This window comes from Antrostomus carolinensis, unplaced genomic scaffold (assembly GCF_000700745.2).
Source record: "Antrostomus carolinensis isolate BGI_N321 unplaced genomic scaffold, ASM70074v2 scaffold15876, whole genome shotgun sequence".
In the NCBI taxonomy this organism is placed as follows: Eukaryota; Metazoa; Chordata; class Aves; order Caprimulgiformes; family Caprimulgidae; genus Antrostomus; species Antrostomus carolinensis.
The window spans coordinates 80,302-102,245 of NW_010321452.1; the positions used below are offsets into that span (position 1 = coordinate 80,302).

The 21,944-nt window shown below is 47.2% G+C and overlaps 1 protein-coding gene across 1 annotated transcript in view; it reads right to left on the reverse strand.

Moving 5' to 3' along the window:
- Positions 1 to 16,043, reverse strand: part of LOC104526491 (villin-1) — a 37,353-nt gene extending 21,310 nt beyond the window's left edge. The window contains exons 1-3 of the mRNA XM_010169948.1: positions 16,014 to 16,043; positions 3,053 to 3,134; positions 1,558 to 1,632 (exon numbers count right to left, since the gene is read on the reverse strand). Of these exons, the coding sequence (XP_010168250.1) occupies positions 1,558 to 1,632; positions 3,053 to 3,121 (144 nt within the window). The 5' untranslated portion in view covers positions 3,122 to 3,134; positions 16,014 to 16,043. The remainder of the gene's footprint in view (positions 1 to 1,557; positions 1,633 to 3,052; positions 3,135 to 16,013) is intronic.
- Between the last annotated feature and the right edge of the window lie 5,901 nt (positions 16,044 to 21,944).

The following is a 21,944-nucleotide window of genomic DNA, read 5'->3' on the forward strand; positions in this document are numbered from 1 at the left end:
AAGCTGAGCCTGCGTGCGCACGCTGTGATCCAGCCTATTACAGGAAAACCCAACAGCCTAGAAAGAGGAGGCAAGCGACCTGAGGACAGGTGTGCTTATCCTTATGTGAGCTGTGCCAGTTATTTTTCAGCACCTACTGTGTTAAACCCCATCATGGACACCTGGGAAAGGTAATAAAAGCTCATTTTATAAACTGGATTTGACATTAAGTGCTGTTTATTTGCTTTGTGCAGTGATACCACAGCGAAACACAGTAGAAGGACTTGAATAAAATACAACTCAGTTCCTCTAGGCACAGATAATTAATTTGAGGCAAAATCGCTCAATTTAATACATTTCTATTGAAGATGATCAAAGTCCCATTGTCCTGCAGTCTTCTTTGTTTGAAGAGCCTCTAGTCAAGATGTGGAATGAGAAAATAAGTATTTTTACCCTTCTGTCTGCAGGGGTAATGGGCTGATTAAGGGCTTTTCTTCCTGGGGAAGCTATTGCAACATAAGCTGAGCTCCTGAGCATCAAAGTCTATACTGATATCTAGAGTCAGCTCCTTACAAGGACACTCACATTCTGCTCTAAGTATGTCTTTGGGTGGCTGCTAACAAATCAATTCAGCATTCAAAAGGCAGCATAAAGACATATCCCTAGTGAATTAGAGCAGGAGATGCGTCGCTATCCCAGCTTGCTTTCCCAGTCTGACGTATAGAGCATGTGCATTTGTTTATTGTGGGATAGCAGAGGTTTTGCTGTCTCTTGACTGATAGAGATGTTTGCAGGAGGACATTCAGACCCAGGAAGTGGGAAATGCTTCTGGTTTCCACTGTGTGGACATTGTTTGATGCAATGGGGCCTGGATTGCTCTATGTAGATGAAGAGATTTGGAAGGAAGTGTAGGAGCTGAGTGCAGCACATCATCCTGCCACAAAGCTTCAGGAACACAAGGCATTTTGTACAGCCCATATAATAGAGCTGGTTCTCAGAAGTTCCTCATGCTTCTGGCTCACCTGGGTTCAGCTGGTAGCAAGTAGGTCTGGACCAAAATTGAGAGGGACAGATGAAGTGTCCTAATAGCGACATGAGAAGGGCCCCAGAGCCTCTGTGCTGCTTGTGTGACACAGAGTAAGTGTCACACCTCCATAACCCACATCATCTACTGAGAATGAGACCCTCCTGTCAGCCAGCTCTCATACTTCTAAAAGACTCCCATAAGTCATGCAAATGTGGACTTTGGTTTAATTTGCCATTTAGTTTGCCTTGATTTAGTTTACTGGCCTTTTGGCCATGTCTGGACATGACTCAGTTGATTAGAAGATAAATAATTTTAATTAATTACCAATTTAATAATTCCTGTGGACTTCTGATTTACTAAACACACAGTCTTGTTGCAACAGCCATGTTTAATTCAGGTGTGTGATTAGATGGTGAATGCACGTGCACAACCACTTTTGCCCCTAGTGCTGCTTTCACCAGTGAGGGTACCTGGGGTCCAAGTCAGAGCTAAACAAAAAGGGTTGAACCAGTTGCCTACAAAAGAGATCAACATTTTCTAGCCTTACTTACGTGCAGAATTATGTAACAGTCTCCTTCAAAAAAGGTCCCATAAGCCTTTTCAGGTACAGGAACCATCTTCATATTCTGTAAGGAAATGAGTGTTTGGGTCACTGATAGAACTTCAGAGACAGAAGTTGATGTGTGTGAAACAGGACAGCTGGGGTGAACGAAACATTAAAGTGACAATCAGGGTTTGGAGAAGGAAGAATCAGAGCTGTGCTTGTGAGTTGGGAAAAGCCACTTCTGGGGGAAATCCTAAAAGTACTAAAGGGTGAAAAGGGCAAATGATAACGCTGCTTGGGCAGACTGACAAGTGTTTTTTAGTCTCCTTTGCCTTCTGCAATCCTGTGGGTCTGGAGCAAGAAGCTCTAGGTCAGGCTGCAGGGCTCCAGAGCTTGCATTTATAGGGAATTTCCCAAGAGAGTGAGCACATCTCATCCTAGGTTTAGCTTTGGGGTATGCTTCTTACTCAGTACCCATAAGTTCAAGGATAACTTTCAGAACTTTGTAAGGATAACCACTTTGCCAGGGATTCATAGCAACTAGCAGTGCCGAGAAAAGACAGACTTGAGGACACTGATGTGTCCCTCACCATTCCAGACCCTAATTGCATAGCTCACTGGTACAAGTACATAATTAACCAGCCATGTCTGCTCAGCCTAGGTGCCTGGATGCGCCACCCACCAGTACACAAGAAGCTCTTGGGCTTGAACTGGCTCTGTGGTTCCCTGGAATTAGAGGCACATTCTTCTGGTGGCCTGACTTGTTTCCCAGCACACCAGCTTGACCCTTGTGAACTGACACATCTCTAATTATAGATCCTCTGGAAAGAAGCTTAGTACAGTGCTTTAGAGAGGAATGGAAAGGCAAAGACTGTGATATTTGGAAAGTAGCTGGGACCTATAAAGGGCCACCACCACTTGGAGAGATGTGTTGGAGTTGCTTCCCACTGCTCCCCTAAGAGGATTCTGGACCTTATTCTAAGCCCCCTGTCACTGCAAGGAAATATTCTTGGTGAACTGGGACAGAAAAAAGGCAGAATTGAGCACAGCCTGGTTCCAAGTCAAAAGCAAAGATCACTGCAAGCAGAAGGTGATCTAGCAAGCTGTGGCATCTCCCCCATCAATCAGAGTGCCAGAAGGATGGAGTGCAAATAGGCTCCATGGGATGCCTTTGCTGTAAAAATGGGTGCTTTCCCCATGGCATCTGCTGGTATAGACTGAGGTTACCTGTGCATAACCCCTCTTCTTGCTGAAACAGGTAGTTCATTTCTGGTGTGCTAATGCAGCCTTGCATTGGTTCTCAAAGCGAGTGAGAAAGCCTCCAGTGTTGGAGGAACAGCTTCAGTCCCACCACAATCATGTTTCCTTAGTCAGTGTTATCCCTGTGTTACAGAGATAAACACTCTCTTTTCCTACCCAGATTACTTCAAGAATATCTCTTTCTTGAAACATATACGTGCACACATGCAGAGGACATATGCCATCGTTGCCTCTTGTCATACCTCTATGCTCCATATCTGCAGTCCCAGCTTTCTCTCGATAGTTGGGAGATTTGTGTCACTGTCTGTCATCCTGTAGCCTGAGCTAGAAGGAAAAGGAAGAAGAAAAAAACAACTGTATAATTGGATACAACAGCAAGTGTTCTAGTCAGCTGGGTTCCTCTTACCATCAGTGGAGGTACAATAGACATAATCCACACCTTGAAGTGTCTCTCTGCTGACTATGAAGAGAGCACAGATGTAATTATCAACAGTTAGGTGGGATGAACTCCCATTCCCAGGGTATCCATGCTCATGGGAGTCCAAGTAAATTGTGGGATCACAGCCCAGCAAAGACTGGATAGAATTCCATTGTTCCAATATGGGATTATTTTTCCCCCATTTGAATAGGTGGAAATGATTTGCAAGGGTGTTGGACCTGACATCAGTACTGCTTTGTTCCCACCATGGCACAAAGGGTGGCAGAGACAACGGTGGACCTCAAGGAGCAGCCACTGGAAGTCAAAGCAGGTACCTTGGGGCACTGGGAGCCTAAGGAATGAAACTTTTCCACTTCAGGAGGAGATTCAGATCTAAATTAAGACACATGCAAGGTATCTCAAGGCAGGGCAGCAGGCTCTCAGCTCTGTAAAGGTCAATGGAGATGTAGCCAGTGCAGTCAGCAGAGCATATGGAGTGATCCAACTGATGACCCAGGTGTCTACTTTACTCATAGCTGAGCAGCTCCCTAGGCTCTGCTGCCTATATGGGGAAGAGATAGGTTTCAGTTGCCCATACAAAGGTGTATGGGGACATATGTGATGTTTTTGGTATCTCCAGCTGCCCCTCTGATAGGTGAAACTCTCCCATTCATCCTCTATCATATCTACCAGCTGTGAAAAGCAAAAAGGCCTACCCTCAGCTATGCTGCCTGTTCCTACTGCTTGGGTAGCTGAAGTTTTGCTCAAGAAGCAACTTCTGAACCCAACTTGTTTACAAGGCAACCTCCTGAAGCAAATCAAACCCAAACCCAACGTATATGAAAACACTGGGTTATATCCTAGCAGAGCTGGCTGGCCCGTGGGGCATGGCAGGGGCTTCCTGAGCAGCTCAGCTCCGCTGCAGCAGCCGCAGGACAGATTGTGTTTGTGTAGGGGCAAGACCCATATCAGCTGTTCCCGTATGAGTCAGTCCTGCTCACAAATCAAAGCCCAGCTTGGAGAGAAAACACAGCTCACTGATTTCTGTGTTTTGCATTCATTTGCATTTGCTCATGACAGACTGAACGATTGTACTATGTTACAAACAACAACTTGATTGACTGCATTTTCTTCTCTGTCTCTGGATGAAAAGGCTGCACTGATTGTAGGCCACGGCCTCTCCTGCGCTCCTCTGCTCAGCTGTAGGAAACCACCTACGAGAAGGAACGGTGCCATGGCTGCCTCAACTCATCACAACAACTGAGCCACGGTGAGATGAAAAATAAAAGAAGCTACTGCACAAAGCCATGGAAGAAGCTCCTTCTGAGGGAGAAAAGAACAAAGACAGAAGATCTCATGCCAGAAGGCATGTTTATTCCTCGTGTTATGAGAGCATGGAGAGACACGCTTGACACCATAGAGTCATGAGAAGTGATGGTCTTTCTCCTGAAGAGCTTGCATACTAAGTAAGAGCACAAAAATTGCTGTTCTAGGCTGGAATGTTGGTCCATCCAGATCTTCCGCAACCTAGAGCTGTCAGACCCTGGCTTCTTGCACAGACAGTAGAGAGAAGCAGATACCTCCACTGGTGATTTGAGCACAGATCCAACATCTCTGCTAACTGAGCAGGCACCCACGGTCTGGCAAATCTGGGCAGCAAGAGTCAGACATGCTCACTCCTTCTCAAATACAGATATATCTGAAGGACTGTGGAAGATTGAGTCCGTGTGGCCTCATGTACCAGGAGTGCATTCAGCAGCCTTCATCGCCCTCTCAGGTCCTCCAGTTAGCTTCCAGGCAAGAAGACAAACAGCAAAGAGAAAAAAGGACATTTTTCATTTAAATTCCCAGAAAGGTAATTGAGACCCACGCAGATTAAAAGCAAGATCCAGGAAGATATTTCACTATCTAGAGGGGTCCTGACTCTCCTACTGTGAAGTCCATGGCAGTCAGGAAGTGAAGCTAAAAACATGATCCCAGTTCACATCTTTAACCGAAAGACCTTTCCTTTCTTTTTAAAATGGCATTTGAAAGGTCCCTATCAAAGAAAAAAAAAACAAACCAAAATGAAGCCTCCTTCCCTCAGCTATCTTTTTAATTTATTTAGGTTTTTCCTTCCAGCATCAAAACAGGAACAACCTGAAAATAAAGCCAATAAAGATGTTTGTATGTGAGGAAGAATTCAGAGGGGTTGAAGTTTTTTTACTAGAACTGACATTGCTCTCTGTGGAAGGCAGCAGGCGCCTTGCTCGCCTGCTAACAGTACAGGAAACCGGCAGCTGGCCAGCTGTGAGACACAGCTGGCTCCCTGCTTCCCATCCCAGCCTCTCCTGTTGGAAAAGTTAACCCAAAGGATGCTGAGATACCTCTGAGCATGGACAGGCGTGTTGGATAAAACCCTCTGAAAGCCAACAATGATTTACTGATTCCCACCCAAACCTCTTTGACTCAAACCAGGGATCTTCGATCTCCTTCCCTCCTGGGGGTCCTTCTTCCATCTGAAACCTGCCCATTAGCTCCAGTCCCTACTTTTCTGGAAACTGCTGTCCCTCCCTCCCTTCCTCCTTAGTCATTAAACCGAGGGGGATTGTGAAGCACAGACAAGGCTGGCTGTTTCTTTGGACTTTCCAGCTTTTTTCGGCTGGTGGCCAAGTTAGAAATAATAGGAATATAACTTATATAATCAGACAGCTCATTCCATTAATGATTTAATGCGAGTTTTTAATCAGATGAGCCCATAATTCAACTCCTGCCCAGACACAAAATCCAGTATTTATGGAGTGAAAACTTCCTATCTGTGCTGAAACCAGGAAGGACAGAAACTTTTCTAATTTAAACAGAAATAAAGGGGATGTTAAGAGGCTTGGGTTCACTGTGGAGCTTCAACAGCAGAGTCTGGGTCAGTTCCTATCTCAATCAAGCCAGTTTTGCCCAGTGCTAGGTGAAACACAAATTGGCAAAAAGCATGAGTCAATTGCCTCTGGGGCAACAATTCATGGGAAAAAAACCTGGTTATGGGGATGGACATTTGCTTCCTTGTACACAGACACAGCTTCACCTGTGAAGGGGGGAGAGAGACACTAAAGCAGCTGTAGCTCATCTCTTTGCCTCCACATTAGTAACATGCAGCTACCCCATTTCCACCTCCAGGGCCAGCTACCCTATTTCCACCATTTCCAGGGACTCTTGCAGCTATGGAAAGATGAGGTAAATTCACACCATGAGCATGGACTGTGAGGTAGGACTAATGAGTAGTGGCCACTGCAGAGCAAGGACAACTGCTGGCATGGAGCTGTTCTGCTGGGTCATCACCACTCGGTTAAGATGCTATAAATGAAACTGCAAAGAGCAAATGCTGCTGTTGGGTGGGGGCAGGAGCTGAAACCCAAATATTGGTGGCTGGCATCTTGGCTGGATGTCACAGTGGGGACAACCTGGAACCTCCAGAGCTAAAAGCAAAGCCTTCCCTAACACAATCTAGATAACAAAGCTGGTGGGTGGGGACAGATGGGTCTCTGCTATACCCACTCCCCTTCACACACTGCCAAAATCACAGCAACCCTCCTGCTTGCTAAATATAATCCTCATCCCCCTCCCCAACCAGCACAGTGTGGGGAAAAGCTTTGCCTTCAGGAAGGACTAGATGACTAATTAAGTGTCAAGGTCACTCCCAAGACTGGTAAATGAATAACAGTTGGGGTGGAAGTGCCGGCAATCACTACTTCATTTTGGTCAACCTGGTAAGTGTTGAGAAAACAGACCTAGCAGGACATTTCTTCAGGCAGACTTGGGCTGTTTGGGTGGGGAGGAAAAATAGGATTCAGAAGAGGGAGAGGAGATCATTTCAAACTCCCAAAGTACGTTCTGAATTAAGCCTGATTTGGCTTGTCTGGGTTTTGGCGACACACTTACTGGGCTGTAGTCACGGTAATAAAAAAACCCCAGTGAAATGACTAATGCTCTGTACAGCTTTGGGAAAATAGGAAGCAGCTGTGCCTCCAGCCTTTCCAGGCTGAAAGGCCTAATTATTGGGAATACTTGGACTGGCATTAGATGAGGTAAACCAGGGCTGCTGAATTGCTTTCATTGTCTCCATTATAGTTGGGCATCTGGACCCAAGTAGGTGCCATTTTTTGTTTGCAGAGAGGACAGCAGTTAACTCTTTGTTTTGCCCAGAGGAATGAAATTCAATGTTGAGTTGAACTGAGGCTGATCAGCTACTGCTCGGGACTGTTGCTTTGAAGAGTGACTGTCCCTAGCAAGTGACTGTCCAGAAGTACAGAACTCAACCAATATAAGCTGTCTTTTATTTTCCTGTTGCAAGAGGAGTAAAAGTAGCTTTTATCTCCCATGGAAATGATGGGTAGGGAGGTCCAGTAATGGGGCTTGTCTTCTCACTCATGTTGTCACACACTCGGTCACATAATATCCTCCTCCAGTTTTTCAGCTGGTAGGCACAGTTGGCATAGGGAAGAGCACTTGTGACATACATATCCGAATGTGTACGTGTGTTTTGGTGACAGTCTCCATCCTCTTGCACAGTCATAGGAAGAGTTACAACCAGAGAAGCTGAATTGCATTACCCATGTTGGATGTACTGGGACATGGTGATGAGACAGGGAACAGGACATGTGTTTTGGGGGATGGCAAAAGAGGAAAAAGTTCAGCTCAGCTCACCCTCCTCTAAGTCCTGTGAGGTCCAGGTTCAGGAGCATGGTGTGGCCAGCATGCCGAGGGCTCTGCATAGATGCACCTGGCTGACCACAGAGAGCACTTCAACCTTCTTGGAAAGAGCTGTTGCCTGGCAGCTACAATTATGTAAAATAGACCTTGAAATAAGATGCTATTTCTGACCACGGTGGGCAATTAAATATTGGAACAGCTTATTAGGGAAGCTGGCAGGCTTGCCTTTGCTTAATGTCTTTGAAATGAGATGGCTAAATGGCTGGGGTGTGCTTTCTGGGCTTGGCTCCTCAGGGTCTGTGACCATAAGCCTCTGTTCAGGTGCTGCACTGTCAGCAAGATGCACCTTCCCATTAGTTTGGTATTAAGTCAATAACATGGATTGATCCTCATGCTTCAGGGCTTCACTCAGACACCTTCACAGGTCAGAAAAGACTCTCTGTCCTTGCTACCAAATCATTGGAGTGGATCATGAAAGAGGTTGAAGGGCTTTTTCAATCTCCTCTTAAGTAGAGATAGATAAAAACTTGAGCTGGGACATCAGACAGGATGAACTAAGATTGTGAAGAAACTTCTTGGTCACCTTCTCAGGGTCACTGGCTCTGGACCTAAAAAGGGATTTCACCTGGGTTCAGATGGGAAGGTTTCCCTTTTTCCATGAATGGTTGCCAGGGATCATCAGACCACATCTCGTCCAAGCAGCTACCTGCCATTACAGCTGACTGTTCTCCTCTGTTCTCTGCTCATGGGGCAAAGGCTGGGATGCTGAGGACTGAGATGCTGTTAGATGTCTGTTCAGGGTTAATGTGAGTGAAGATGAAGAGGAGAACCACTGATAGGATTTTATGTTCTTGATGGCCTCTCTTAACTGGAACCACTCTAAACTCCAGGAAAGGTTTGAATTCCCTGTTCACTAAATTCAAAGGTTGCAAAAACCTGGATCCATCTATCCAAGTAATTTCTCAGGTTCTGCACGAGCAATAACCAGTTTGCCCTGTCTGACAAAAGCTCATCAGTATCCCCAGGACCCAGTTGCTGCACCTCTTGAACCCCGAAAATTCTCCCCACCTCCAATCACCATCCCAGGCATTACCAAGAAGCAAACTTTCAGCTTAGTGTGTCTTCCTATAACCTGCCCCTTTACCTCCTGTCCATTTCTGGCATCTCTGTCTTAGTAGTTTACACACAGTCTTTCCCATAAACCCACTGATACTGAGAGCCTCAACCTTTCAGCCCCATGTGAGCCACATGCAGATGGGCTCTGAACTAATTCTCCAAATCTACCATTGATTCTTACTTAAAGGGAAGGAGCAGAGGGAAATACCAGGCTACTGGGAAATAACCACCTTCCCAGTTGCAACAGCCCTCATTCTGTATCTCATCTGTCTCTTAAAATTCCTTGGAGGACATCTGATTTAGAAGGGCTGGCAACTCATGATTTATCTTCTCTGATTTTGACTAATCTCTGCAGCTGTCTCATTTCCAACTGCCATAAATTCTAGCTCAACACTTTGCTCCATCCAGAAAATCTTGCTCATCTCTCCACACCTCTCTTTATGACCTCCTTTGTCCTCTCTATCTCACTACTGGTAGCTTTCCAGCTGTCTAGTCTTCAAGCAGATGATCCTGGGGACCTGATCTGTAGGAGTAGATTTTTCCCAAAACGGTGCTATTTCCGAATCCTCCTTCTAAAATTTTCCAGCAACTGCCTGTTTTTTTCTGGGAACAGTAGAGATGTATTGTTCCAGCAAACTTCTCAACAATGTAAGAACAATGTCCTGACAATTAATGCAGAAAGCCTCAACCCCAGCCACGACTCCCAAATCATGCAGTCTGAGTTTCCACATTCATCACGCTGGATGCAGAGCCCAGTGCTCAGCAATGACTGGCTCTGGAAAAGGGAGAGCAAACTGGCTGAAGGTGGAAGCCGGCAGTCCTTGCCTCGGTGTCCCATGGAGAAGGTCAGAGCACCCACACTGCTCTTGACTGACTGTTTTCACAGGAAGTCCTTCTTCCCTGGGATGTCTTTGAAAGCAGCAGGCTCTCCCAGGTAGGCAGGATCTCTGCAGGGTGAGGGCAGCTCTATTAGACTCAACGCTTTCAGAGTTGAGTTTAATAGAGCAGCAGGAGTCTGAGCTGCAGTAACTTTCCCCGGAGATCAGTCCCAGTGACCAATAATGAATTCTTTTGGTACATACCTACCTCTCTCTGAAGATCCATGCGAAAATACAGTGCTACAAGAAGCTCTTAAAAGCCTTCTGTGTCCAAGTGCCTTGTAGCAGCATTGCCCCTGGTATGGTGCCAGGTGCATTATTTTAAAATAACAAAATGCAGCTTGGTGCACACCTATTTCAGAGGTATCCATTCCACCTCCGGCTCCTCTTCCTGAGGTTATTGAGTCAGTAATGGTGCAGAGCTATCCCAAGGGAAAAGCAAGCATGTAGCTTGCCAATTCATTAGGAACAAATCTCTCCTTTCTTTCAGCTCTTTCTCTTCTGGTGAAAGGGAGAGTTCACTGGCTCAGGACCAGCACTGCGTCCGAAGGCAGGGCTACGTGCCACAGGGAGGGCAGGAGATGCACACACAAGGAAAACAAAGCTGAAGCCATTTTAATTCCTCTTCCTGATTTCCAGTGAAGTGCTTCAGGTTAGAAATGTTCACAGAAAGTAACTTTTAATTACTCACTACCTTCAGGAAAAAAGTTACGATCCTCCCCCACATCAGCATTTTAACAGAACATTACTTAACCTAGTGACTGCAGGTAAGTGAAGTGAGAGCTGAGACATCAGGGAGGACAGCATGTGTGTTTGGTCACCTATGCAAGAGCTTCCTGCACCCTGGGGAGCACCTGCGCTTCAAAAGCTTGCGGGAAGGGTGTGACAGCTGGAAGTTGAGGAGAGACACTCAAAATAAGGCATTTTCCCAGCTGAAACTGAGGAAAGGCCACTGCTTCTTATGCAGGGTTAAAAGAGGCTGGAGGAAGGCTAGGAGTGGGAGGTAGAGGCTGGGATTCATCCACCCTCACTTGGATGCCTTAATTTTAGGTGGTTAAGTCTGAGGAGGACTCAGACTTAAGTTCAGACCAGGTCTGGGGTCCTCAACAGAGAAGGACATGGACCTACTGGAGTGAGTCCAGAGGAGGCCACCAGGATGATCCAAAGGCTGGAGCACCTCTGCTGTGAGGACAGGCTGAGAGAGTTGGGGCTGTTCAGCCTGGAGAAGAGAAGGCTCTGGGGAGATGTAATAGTGGCCTTCCAGCACCTGAAAGGGCTCCAGGAAGGCTGGGGAGGGACTTTGGACAAGGACAGGGAGTGACAGAACAAGGGGTGATGGATCTAAATTGGAAGAGGGTAGGTTTAGATTAGATATTAGGAAGAAATTCTTTGGTGTGAGGGTGGTCAGACACTGGAACAGGTTGCCCAGAGAAGCTGTGGCTGCTCCTCCCTGGAAGTGTTTAAGGCCAGGCTGGATGAGGCTTTGAGCAACCTGGTCTAGTGGAAGGGGTCCCTGCTGGTGGCAGAAGGGTTGGAAATGGGTGATCTTTAAGGTCCCTTCCAATCCTAACCATTCTGTGACTTTCCACAGGTAGTTTCCCTCACCCTGACATTGGGTCTAGGGCAGGTCTGGTGATTCTCGGTTAGGAAGGACTTACTGTCCCCTTGGCTTATGGGACAAAACCCCGAGTGGGAAACCCAGCTTTCCACACTGTCCTTCATCACCCTCAGAGCATGGGAGCTCTGACAGACATCATGCCCCAAGATCCTGCTTGCCTGATCTGTCAGTGTGAACCGAGCCAGATACAGTAAATAAAACCCCAGTTAAACCCAAGCACCAGTGCCCACCTGGCCCTTCCTTCTCAAAAAAGCAAGTCTAAGAGTTACGATTTTTGCTTCTGCATGTAGCAGCTTTATATCTATTGTAAGAAGGTGCACGCACATGTGTGCACATACGTGTATGTGTGCAAGATAAAGAGCAGGTTTTTCCCTGGGGCACTGTTGAACTAGTGCAGTTGAATAATCCCTTGTTATCAGGACCTTTTTTTGATGGTCTGTCTCTACTCAGACCAGCTGGAGAACTGGTTTCTAGAGCATTAACTTCCTGGTGGAAAGCAGCGAGATTAACTATCAAAAGGAAGGAACTGCTCCAGTTTTGCTGCAGTTCAGACCTGCAAGCATCACATCAAACTTGGGAATGGAAAACCAGGAATTCTGGAAAAAAAACCCAACAGGTTTACATTTCAGATTGCAAATTAAATGACCTGGACCTAAACGTGGCGCTCCATAGGTAACTGGGCACTTCCATCGCTGGCCCAACGAGAAACCATTTATTTACTCAGGGGGAAGGTCTGTTTCTCGAGCTGCAAAGGAAAGCTCACCCTTTGTGTATGTTGGCTGACACACCTCTGCTGAAAGACATCTACCTTGTGTCAAAACAAGCAGGTACCAACCAATCCAACCCAGGTTTCCACTGGGGCGGGGTGCCAAGTTGTGAGTTGCCTTATCTGAGCTTTAAAGTCTTTGAAACAGAGCCAGACCTTCACAGGATCTTCTCTCAAAGGAACACCAGCATCACATGCCTTTTTGGCACCACTCATCCATACTAGTGTTGTCCTCTAGGGTTGTGTGAAACCAGAGAGATGTTCAGCACCACATACGTGTTGTGTTTATCGCTGTTTCATCCAGCCCTTCCAACCCAGGCTGGGCTGTGAGGTCACTCTTGGTCCTCCTGTGACTTTGTGGGTGCTACTCAATCTCCATCCATATCTCCTCACTTAAAGTGATTGCTCCTTTTGAAGAGACACCTCAGCACCATCCCACCCTCCAGAGACCGCATGGTTGTGTCTCCTTCCTGAGATGGCTTTTGGTGGCTATTCTCTGTTGTGGTTGGAAAAAGGTCCAGGGAGACACAGGGAAATGGAGATGGGATGGATTGCTGGGAATGAGGGAAAGAATAAGGAGGTGTAACTTTGCCTCTGTGGTATCATGTACTGTATGATGGATGGTACTGAACCCTGTGCTTCCCAGTTCTGGGGATCCTGCTCACCTGAGCACGGTTCTCCACCAACACAGCACAGCAAGGAGCAAAGCCCCAGCCCATGGGGCCACGTGTCTGGCACTTGCTTGGCACAAAAACTCAGCTCACGCAGGACCACAGCACACAAACCTGAGAAGAGTGTGCAATCTCCTCTTGGCAGAAAGGAAGGCCAGCTTTGAGAGAACAGCCCATCAGCTGCACAAAGCCAAATGAATAAAACATCCCTGCAAATACTGCAAGCAGCTTTGGAAAGAGTCATTCAGCCAGGACTGCCTTTTGCATCCAGAGCTGCCCGTGACAGTTTTATCTGAGCACAGGGAAGGGATTCAGCCATCTGAAAGATTGGGATGGATGGGATTTGCTCAAACCCAGGCAGCTATTTCATAGACAGCAACCAAGCACAGTAATTCAGGCTCTAGCACCTTCCCAAAGCAAAGGTGGGTATCTCAATAGTCTTTATCACACAGAAAGAATATGATATCTAGCCCTGCCTGTGTCTTGTCCTGTTCAGCTGTTTTTGTAAGAACAGTTTTAAATAAAGAGCCATCCAGAAATGTATTCTTTCATCCCAGAGCATGGCAACAGGACATTTTTAGGTAGGAGAGGTTGGTTGCTCTGAATAGCTCATTGCACAGGAACTGCCCAGGATGGAGCTCAACCATGCAATTTAGTATCCCCTATGGCTCATGTCTTTGACGTGGATATAAGGTAATAACAAGTTTCACTGCTACTCTACCCAGCACTGCCTCAGATAAGCAGGAATAGGCTCAGATAAAGATGGATAATGAATGGTAGGACTTCTTTTTCAAGCAGAGGTCTTTGGAAATCAAGGCAAATGAAGCAAATGCACATCATCCGATATTGGATATTAACATTATTACATCCCAGAGGACTTTTTGGATTGAAGGGTGCCAAAGACTTAATAGCAATATTCACCCCTTCCTGTATTCATTTCATATCGAAAATTGGTGGAAATATGGTAGAAATGTATAATCATCCAGGATAAATCATAATTAGGTCCATTTCCAGGGTTGTATTATGTGGAAAGGGAGAGCATGAGAAGAGAGGATTTCAGGAGTCATAGTAACCCCTTGTAACCACATGATCTGTTTCTCTGAGGGACCAAGAGAAGCTGAAGAATGTGATTAAACAAAGAGCTGTATCAGAGATATTTGGGGTGTGGGGTGTCCACATTGGAGTTCTTCCTTGTGCAATTGGACATTTCATAGGTAGAAAGCCCAACCTGTGGAATTGTGTCAGTCCCAGAGTGAATTGCAGAAGGCTGCAAAAGAGCCAGTTCCCTGTGACAAAGGAGGGACCTTGAGGAAGGATGGTAGGATGGTGGTGGCACATGCATTCCCCAGTGTTGGGGAATGTGTATTCCTAAACAGAACTTGGCCAGGTACTACAAAATCCTTCACTGTACCCCAAGCTCCCCTTCACTGCACAGGGTATTTCAGGGCTCTGCTTCCAAGTGGGCAACTATGTATTTAGCATTATTTAAAATTCAGGGAAGACTTTTGGTCCAACAGGATGTGTCTGGTAGGGAGAAGAGCCCCAGGATCTTCCAAGCATGGGGAAGTGTCTCAGTTGGTCTCCTCCTTGGCTGGGGGTCAATGACTGCAGCATGGGTAGTGGTGGAGGACAAGGCTGCAGGACAAACCTAGCCTGAAGTCACGGAGTCCATGGTGCATCTTCTCCATGTCACATGTCCCACACCTCCCCGGGGGGTCAAGAGCAGAAAAGGTAACAACCTCCATGTTTAAAGTCCAGAAAAACTTGTGCAGCTCCAGGAAAAAGATCAGGAGACACAGTGAGCATCTTCAGCATCCCTGGCCATTCAAGAGCAGGGATTTATTGTCTCAACCTAACCAGGAGCCCCAAAGATACAGGGGAAGGCAGGAGAACAGGTGGACACCATTTGCAGCTATGGCATGAAACCTTTGCTCCCAGCTGGGAGACCTTAGCAACTGTTGCCACAAAGTCCTGCCTAGGAAATAACGTCATGAGCCCTACGTGTCCACTGCTGGGAAGGGAGCTGGAGGAGGAAAAGGGCAGCCAGAAGGAGGAGGAGGAGGACAGGAGGGTCACCTGGCTTTGCTAGGAAGAAGGTGAGGGAAGATGACCAGGGCTTTCCTGATCTACACCCCACTAGCTAGTGCCCATCCTTGCATCTCAGTGTGGCAGGAAATGGTAAAACGCCACTGCAAAGGAGGGTCAACGCTATCTGATTGTCTAATCTCTATGTTGCAGGCTCTAATCTGCCCATTGAGCGGTGGTGTGTAAAGAGCACCTGGATGATTCACTAAGTGCTGCTCTTGTGGGGCCAGTTTGCTTCAGCTGTGGTAACATTCATTTCCATCTGTGCTAGGGTAGCCTTGAATAAGTGCGAACCTCCCACGGATGCTAATTTATATCGCTTCTCCTTTGTGTTAAATATTTATGTTCTTAATAGGCACGCCTAAGAAAAACACTGGCAAGTCAGCCTGGAGCTCAACTCCATTACAACTCAATTTTATCTCAGTGCAATTTGCATCTCAAACGAACAGGGTGAGTAAACACTTTGTACTCCTACAGCAAACCAGCCCAGCAGTTCAGCCATTAGCAGATCTATTGATTAGACCACAACAAGACCTACTGATGAGAACTTCCAATGACTTTTTCTCCATGCCTGTATCTACGACTGCGTTGCAAATGCAGGCGAACTTTAAGCAAATCCCCACAGCAGCAAAGCATAAAACAAACCAGGCCAAAACAAAACACCGTTAATTGCTTGTTTCAGGAAATAAATGCCAGACTGTGCAGAGAGCTAAACGAAAAGTATGTGTCCTTGGAGCTGACATGTAGCTTGGATGGGTTCTTGGGGAGCTGAGATAACCCCAAACAGTGCAAATCAGGTTGGGCTTTCAGTAAAGACATCTTGGCTTACACCAGGTGAGCAGTTTTTTAAAAAATATGAACTCTATTACTTTTTTTTCTTACTATCCCATAGAACAAGAATCATCAAACAGTTCTGACCTTTAGAAATAAATACATAAAACTAAGAAGGGTGCAAAGAAGCTGCTTACCTTGCTGGAAAGTGTGCAGTGTCCTCACAGGTCTCCCTTTGCTGCCAAACCCAGAGCCTTCTCTCCTCTTTGGTGAGCTGGTTTCAAGGCACTTTTGTTTGCTGTTCTGCTACCTTGTCAGCTCGGGAACAGCAGTGTTCAGTAATTCAATCCTCTACTTAACCGCAGAGACACTCCTACTCAGAAATCACACCCATTCCCAGGCTCACGGAGGGACAAAGAGGGAGCCGGTGCGAGAGAGTTTCAACCAACTCTCTGTTTGCATTGAATATCCACCAGCTCTGCGCTCACGCAGCAATAATGATTAAGCACTGCTTTAATTAGAAACCTATTTTGTCCAGATTTCAAAGGGCAAGGAGAGGATTTCCCCCCCCACTTTTCTCTGTTTCTGCTGGACAAAGCGAGGTGTGAAGCTGCTCAGTGCCACACTAACCCTTGGGCCCAAGAATCCCAGCTCCAGTCCCTAACTGGGATTGTCCCAAATTTTGGCATAGTTGGTCTGAGGGGAGAGGTGCTGGAGGTAGAGAGGTCGCTCCTGTGCTGCCTGCGAGGCTGAGCTGGGCCTCCCTGTGCTCCCAGGCTGGAGCCCAGGGCGATTGGGAGCAGGGGTGAGGATTGCCCTCAGGATTACTGGCTGAAATGGGGATGGAACGGAGCGTTGGAGCGTGTAACCAGCCTGCCCTCCCAGGAGAAAAGTAACGAGAAACCAGGAAACCCCAGCGAAAATGGAAGCGTTTGGTGTAGCCACCTTCTGCAGCAGAAAGCTGTGTCTGTCTGTGGATTCTCATTGCAATATCATAGCTTATGGTTAAGAAAAAAGCATCTGCAAAAGGTGGCTGTACTATGCAGCTACCCCCTTCTGAAAACTGCCCTGATGCTACGGGCTGTGGGTGACCTGAAGACAAACCATCTCCTCTCAGTCCCAGCTGCTCCTGCCTGGCATCAGCATGGTGCTGCTCGCTGCTGGTGGAGAGAACATCCGTCGCTGGAGAGGGGTGGAGGCACCACTTCTTACCCTGTCATCACTGGGTGGCTCTGCCTTTGGGGGACCCAAGACCATGTCCAGATGGGTTTTGAATATCTCCAAGGATGGAGGCTATGTGACTTCTCTGGACTGAGAGCTATCCAAGTGCTTCCCTTCCTACACGTCAAGCTTATCATAGAATCACAGAATGGTTTGGGTTGGAAGGGACCTTAAAGATCATCCAGTTCCAACCCCCCTGCCATCAGCAGGGACACCTTCCACTAGATCAGGTTGTTCAAAGCCTCACCCAACCTGGCCTTCAACACATCCAGGGAGGGGACAACCACAGCTTCTCTGGCCAATCTGTTCCAGTGTCTGACCACCCTCACAGGAAAGAATTTCTTCCTCAGATCTAATCTAAACTGACCCTCTTCCAGTTTACAGCCATTTCCCCCTGTTCTATCACTAACTGCCCTTGTAAAAAGTCCTTCCCCAGCTTCTTTTGCCATTTATTTAATTTTTTAGATTAACCTACACAAACTGAAAATACATATGGATCAGCTCATCAGCTAAACCAAGTGTTGGAATAGGTTTCAACCAACAGTTTCTACAGATCTTGTCCATGGACAATTCTTAGACCCCAAGGGTCATCTAAAGGGAATAGCACCCAAAATACCCATGATATTAGCTGCAGACCAGTGTTCCACTAATCACAGATAGCTGCAAATCAGGGCGTGGGTTGGACCTGCTCATTCGGCCTGGGTGTGCCCATATCTGAGAGGAAGACTTCAGAGATCATAGTTTCACAGCTGAAGATGCAAAACTGACTCTTAGCAAGCAATTTATCCCTTAATGTCGGCAGGCTACAGCTCATAAAACCCACAGCAACCTTCACCTTTCATTTTTCACTCTTTTCCTTTCATCATGCTGAGTGTCTTCCTCTGTATCAGGGAACAGAGGAACATGTTTTGTGTCTTCCTCCAGTCCACAGAAGATGGGGACCTGCGACAGGGTCTGCTTTTATCTTTGGAGACAACCCCAAGCCCACTGCTGGCACAGCAGTGAGGGTCAAACACCAGCAGCTCTGATGGGAAGTGTTAGAAGATGGGGTGAGGACACTTGGAGATCTCAGAGGATTGGCACCAAACTCTGTTGCGCTCTGGTTCCTCTTTTACCACACAAAGTCATCATCCCCAGCACCAAGGGTTTAATTAATAACTGCTGTGTGTTTGGGTCTTTTTTCAGTGCTGATTTATGCTGATGTAAACCAACCCGTTTCCATGGATGGAGCTACATTAATTTGAGCTCTGGGATGAAGCATGACATTCCTACACCCACAGCTTTGGTAATGCACCTCAGGCTCATGCACAGGTGATGTTTGAGCTGCCTGTCCCTGCTCCTTTCCATTGTCACAGTGAAAAAGTAGTAAATAATCCTGGTGAGCTTTTAAACCTGTAGAAATGTATATAAAGCATTTTAGAACAGTCAATGCTGAGGGAAAAGAAAATGTTTCTCATAAAACACAGGCTCATTTAGTGCTGAGCTGTAGGCACTTCTGCTTCCTGCTAATTCTGGTCATGCCATGGGGTTATAGAGCAGAAAACATTATTTCCAAGCAGTTTAACTCAGTACTGGTGGAAAACAGAATAGCCTGACTTTCATAACTGAAACATGAACTGAGATGTTCCTGTCCAGCTTTTTTTTTTCCCATGTGCACGACCTGATGCACTTGTATGCTGGTCCTAAGCCTTGACTCAGTATTCCCTGAGCTCAAAGACCTTGTGGTTTAATTTTTTTTCATGCATACAGATGGCAGATGAGGCTCTCTTCAGTGTCCCAGTGCAAGCCTAAGACACTGAAAACATTGTCACAGGCTGATGCTGGGGTAAATGAGAAGCTGCTGAGAGGAAGACTCTGCTGAAGTGCAAAAGCAAGGTTTGGCAGTGTAATGGCCCACATCTGCCTCAGCCTTGACCATCCCACGTGCTTGTGGACAAGGTTAACATTGTGCATGAGGAAACAGGCTCTGCCAAGGATGTATTTGCAAAATGACACGTTGCAAAGGTATTTCCACCCTGCTTTCGGGTATGGAGTTCTGGGAGGAAGAGGGAAGGGCCAAACCCTGCAGATGAGATAACATGGCAGGGGCCTCACGCTTTGGGAAAGCAAGGGAAGGAGGCAAAAAACCCACACAAGCTGCTCAAGAGACCAGTGCAAAGGCCCATCTCTACTTCTGTGAGGTTAAATGTCCTGACCTGTAGCAGCTAAAGCATTGCATGAATTTCTGAAAATGTTTCAAGAGAGGTTTCCTCGACCCACAACCAAAGCATGTGACATTTTGCTACACATTCTTCACATAGTCTCACTCTGCCCCACAAAATTATGATGTCCAAATCACAGAATTGCCTACATTGGAAAAAACTTTTAAGATTATCAGGTCCAATCATTAACCTCACACTGACAATTCCCCAACTAACCCATGTCCCTCAGCACTGTGTCTACACGACTCTGCAGTTCCTCCAGGGATGGGGACTCCACCACTGCCCTGGGCAACCCCTTCCAATGCCTCAGAACCCTTTCAGCAAAGAAATTCTTCCTCACATCCCATCTCAACTGCCCTTGGTGCAACTTGAGGCCATTTCCTCTTGTCCTGTCCCTTGGTCCTTGGTTGAACACACCCACCCCCACCTCTCTCCACCCTCCTTGCAGGGACTTGGACAGAGCCAGAAGGTCTCCCCTCAGCCTCCTTGAAAAATCTACATGTTGCCTCTTATAGGCAGATCCCTACAGAGCTGATCGAAGAGGACTGGGTTATAATGTACTGTTTGCCCAACCTGCTGTGCTCCTGGGTATGGGACAGGAAAAAAAAGATGAAAACCAATATATATGCATGTATACTGACTGTAAGACATGCGAGGATCTCACTTGTTGAGGCTTATAACTTGCTGAAGCAAAAGACCCCCTGAGAAGTACATCTCAGTAAACCAAGGCATCTAACTTGTGAGCAAGGCAGGGATGACCAGCAGCCATAAAGGACTGAGCACCAGCCTCAGAATTTGACCCAGCTGCCTGCAAGGGGAGTTTTGATGTGGGAAAGTGAACACAGCTCTGCTCTTTGGCCCAGTGAGCTCAGGCCAGTGGAGGTCAGGGCTTCACATGGATACGGTTTCATAGGGCAGAGCTCTGCGAGCACCAGCTGAGACCAGGCAGCACAGAGCTGCCTCTGACCAGTAACAGTGGTGCTGGTTAATGGTTAACCCCAGCAAATGGAAGTGTGCTGGGACAAGGGAAGGTGAGCAGGCACTGGGGTATGGAGTGCTCCTGTGCGTCAGGGCCAGGGTGCAAGGCTGTGCTGCACCGATGGAGACACAATAGTTCTGAGCTGTGGGGAGTTGCTGCATCCTCCTCTGCTCAGTTCATGTCAGTTGATGGCTCTCAGCACACAGAGAAGCCTTGATCCTGCAACCGAGCCCTTTCAGCACATCTCTTGGGGAATGCTGTGCACGGAGCTGTGCGAGGGGCGGATTCTGTGGGGGCAGGGCTAGGGTGGGCCAAATCCTCTTCTAATTCGGAAGAAAAGAGTGGCCTTGCCAAGCCAAGGACACAAGGGTGAATGCTGATTTCAGGCAGGAATAGCTTTGGTGAGAGCTCTAGAGATGCAATTTGCCTTCCTGAAGCCAACAGCTTGCAGCAGGTTAAGACAGGAGCAGTGTCTTTGGCACAGGGGTTACAACACTGAGGCAGAAGAAACCTGTACCTGTTGCTCCAATTTATTGCTTGGCAATCTTAGTGCAAAACTCATTTTAAGCCAGCTATGCCGGGCTGTGAACTGGGAATATGAGGCTCAGGTTTCCTCAGGCTTATGGGAAAATGTACCCCCATGCACAATAAAAGAGAGAGAGGTCAGAGATGATGACACCTTGTAGCATCACAGCAAGGTCTGCAAGGCCTTCTGGTCAGTCTTGAACCCCTCTTCTATGTCCTAAAATCTCTGTAACCCAACCTTGAAGGTGGGAGGCACAACTCTAAGTCTCTGCTAGCAAGGAGAAATACCTCAGTGAATATAACTGCACTGACTGTAACGACAGGTTATAACAACACTGATGGAAATGGCCATGCCATGACAGACCTCCCTTGGGCTTTCTGCATGAGCTCTGGCTGCTACTGAAGGCTTTGCAGAGTGATGTGCTGCAGCAGTTTTGTTTTCCAAAGTTACGTTTGGGGGAAGGCAGAGGAAAATCATAGAATCATAGAATGATATTGGTAAGAAGGGACCTTAAAGCTCATCCAGCTCCAACCCCCCTGCCAGCAGCAGGGACACCTTCCACTAGACCAGGTTGCTCAAAGCCTCATCCAACCTGGCCTTAAACACTTTCAGGGAGGAGCAGTCACAGCTTCTCTGGGCAACCTGTTCCAGTGTCTCACCACCCTCACACAAAGAATTTCTTCCTCATATCTCAATCTCCCCTCTTCCAGTTTCAAGCCATCACCCCTTGTTCTATCACTCCCTGTCCTTGTAAAAACTCCCACTCCCCCTCCTCAGGGAGGATGTTTCTTCCAGCCTCCTGCTGGTGAACGACTCCTGCCTTGGAGCAAAAGATCTACCATCACCTTTCAGGAGGTTAATCTGCAACTTGCCTGGTCACAGGGTGAGCCGGGGAGGTGGCAATCTCCTGGGACAGCTGGCCATGACTGTGTGCACTGTGGGCGTGGGTTCCTCTGCACCCCTCTCTGTTCACTCTTGCACCCCGCTGCCAAGAATTAGCAGGTGCACTGAGAAAACAGGATAGCCGAGGTGCGACCGTGACGTGGCATGGGCAAACACAAGCCCTGGCTGCCTTCCAGTCAGAGGAGGAATGCAGCAGAGGGGCCCCAGTTCACATCCGGATGTATTCAGACAGTTTTTTTGTCCAGGGAGACTTCCAGAAGGACCTGAGTTCCCCAGACCCATCACCCCAAGGTCATTG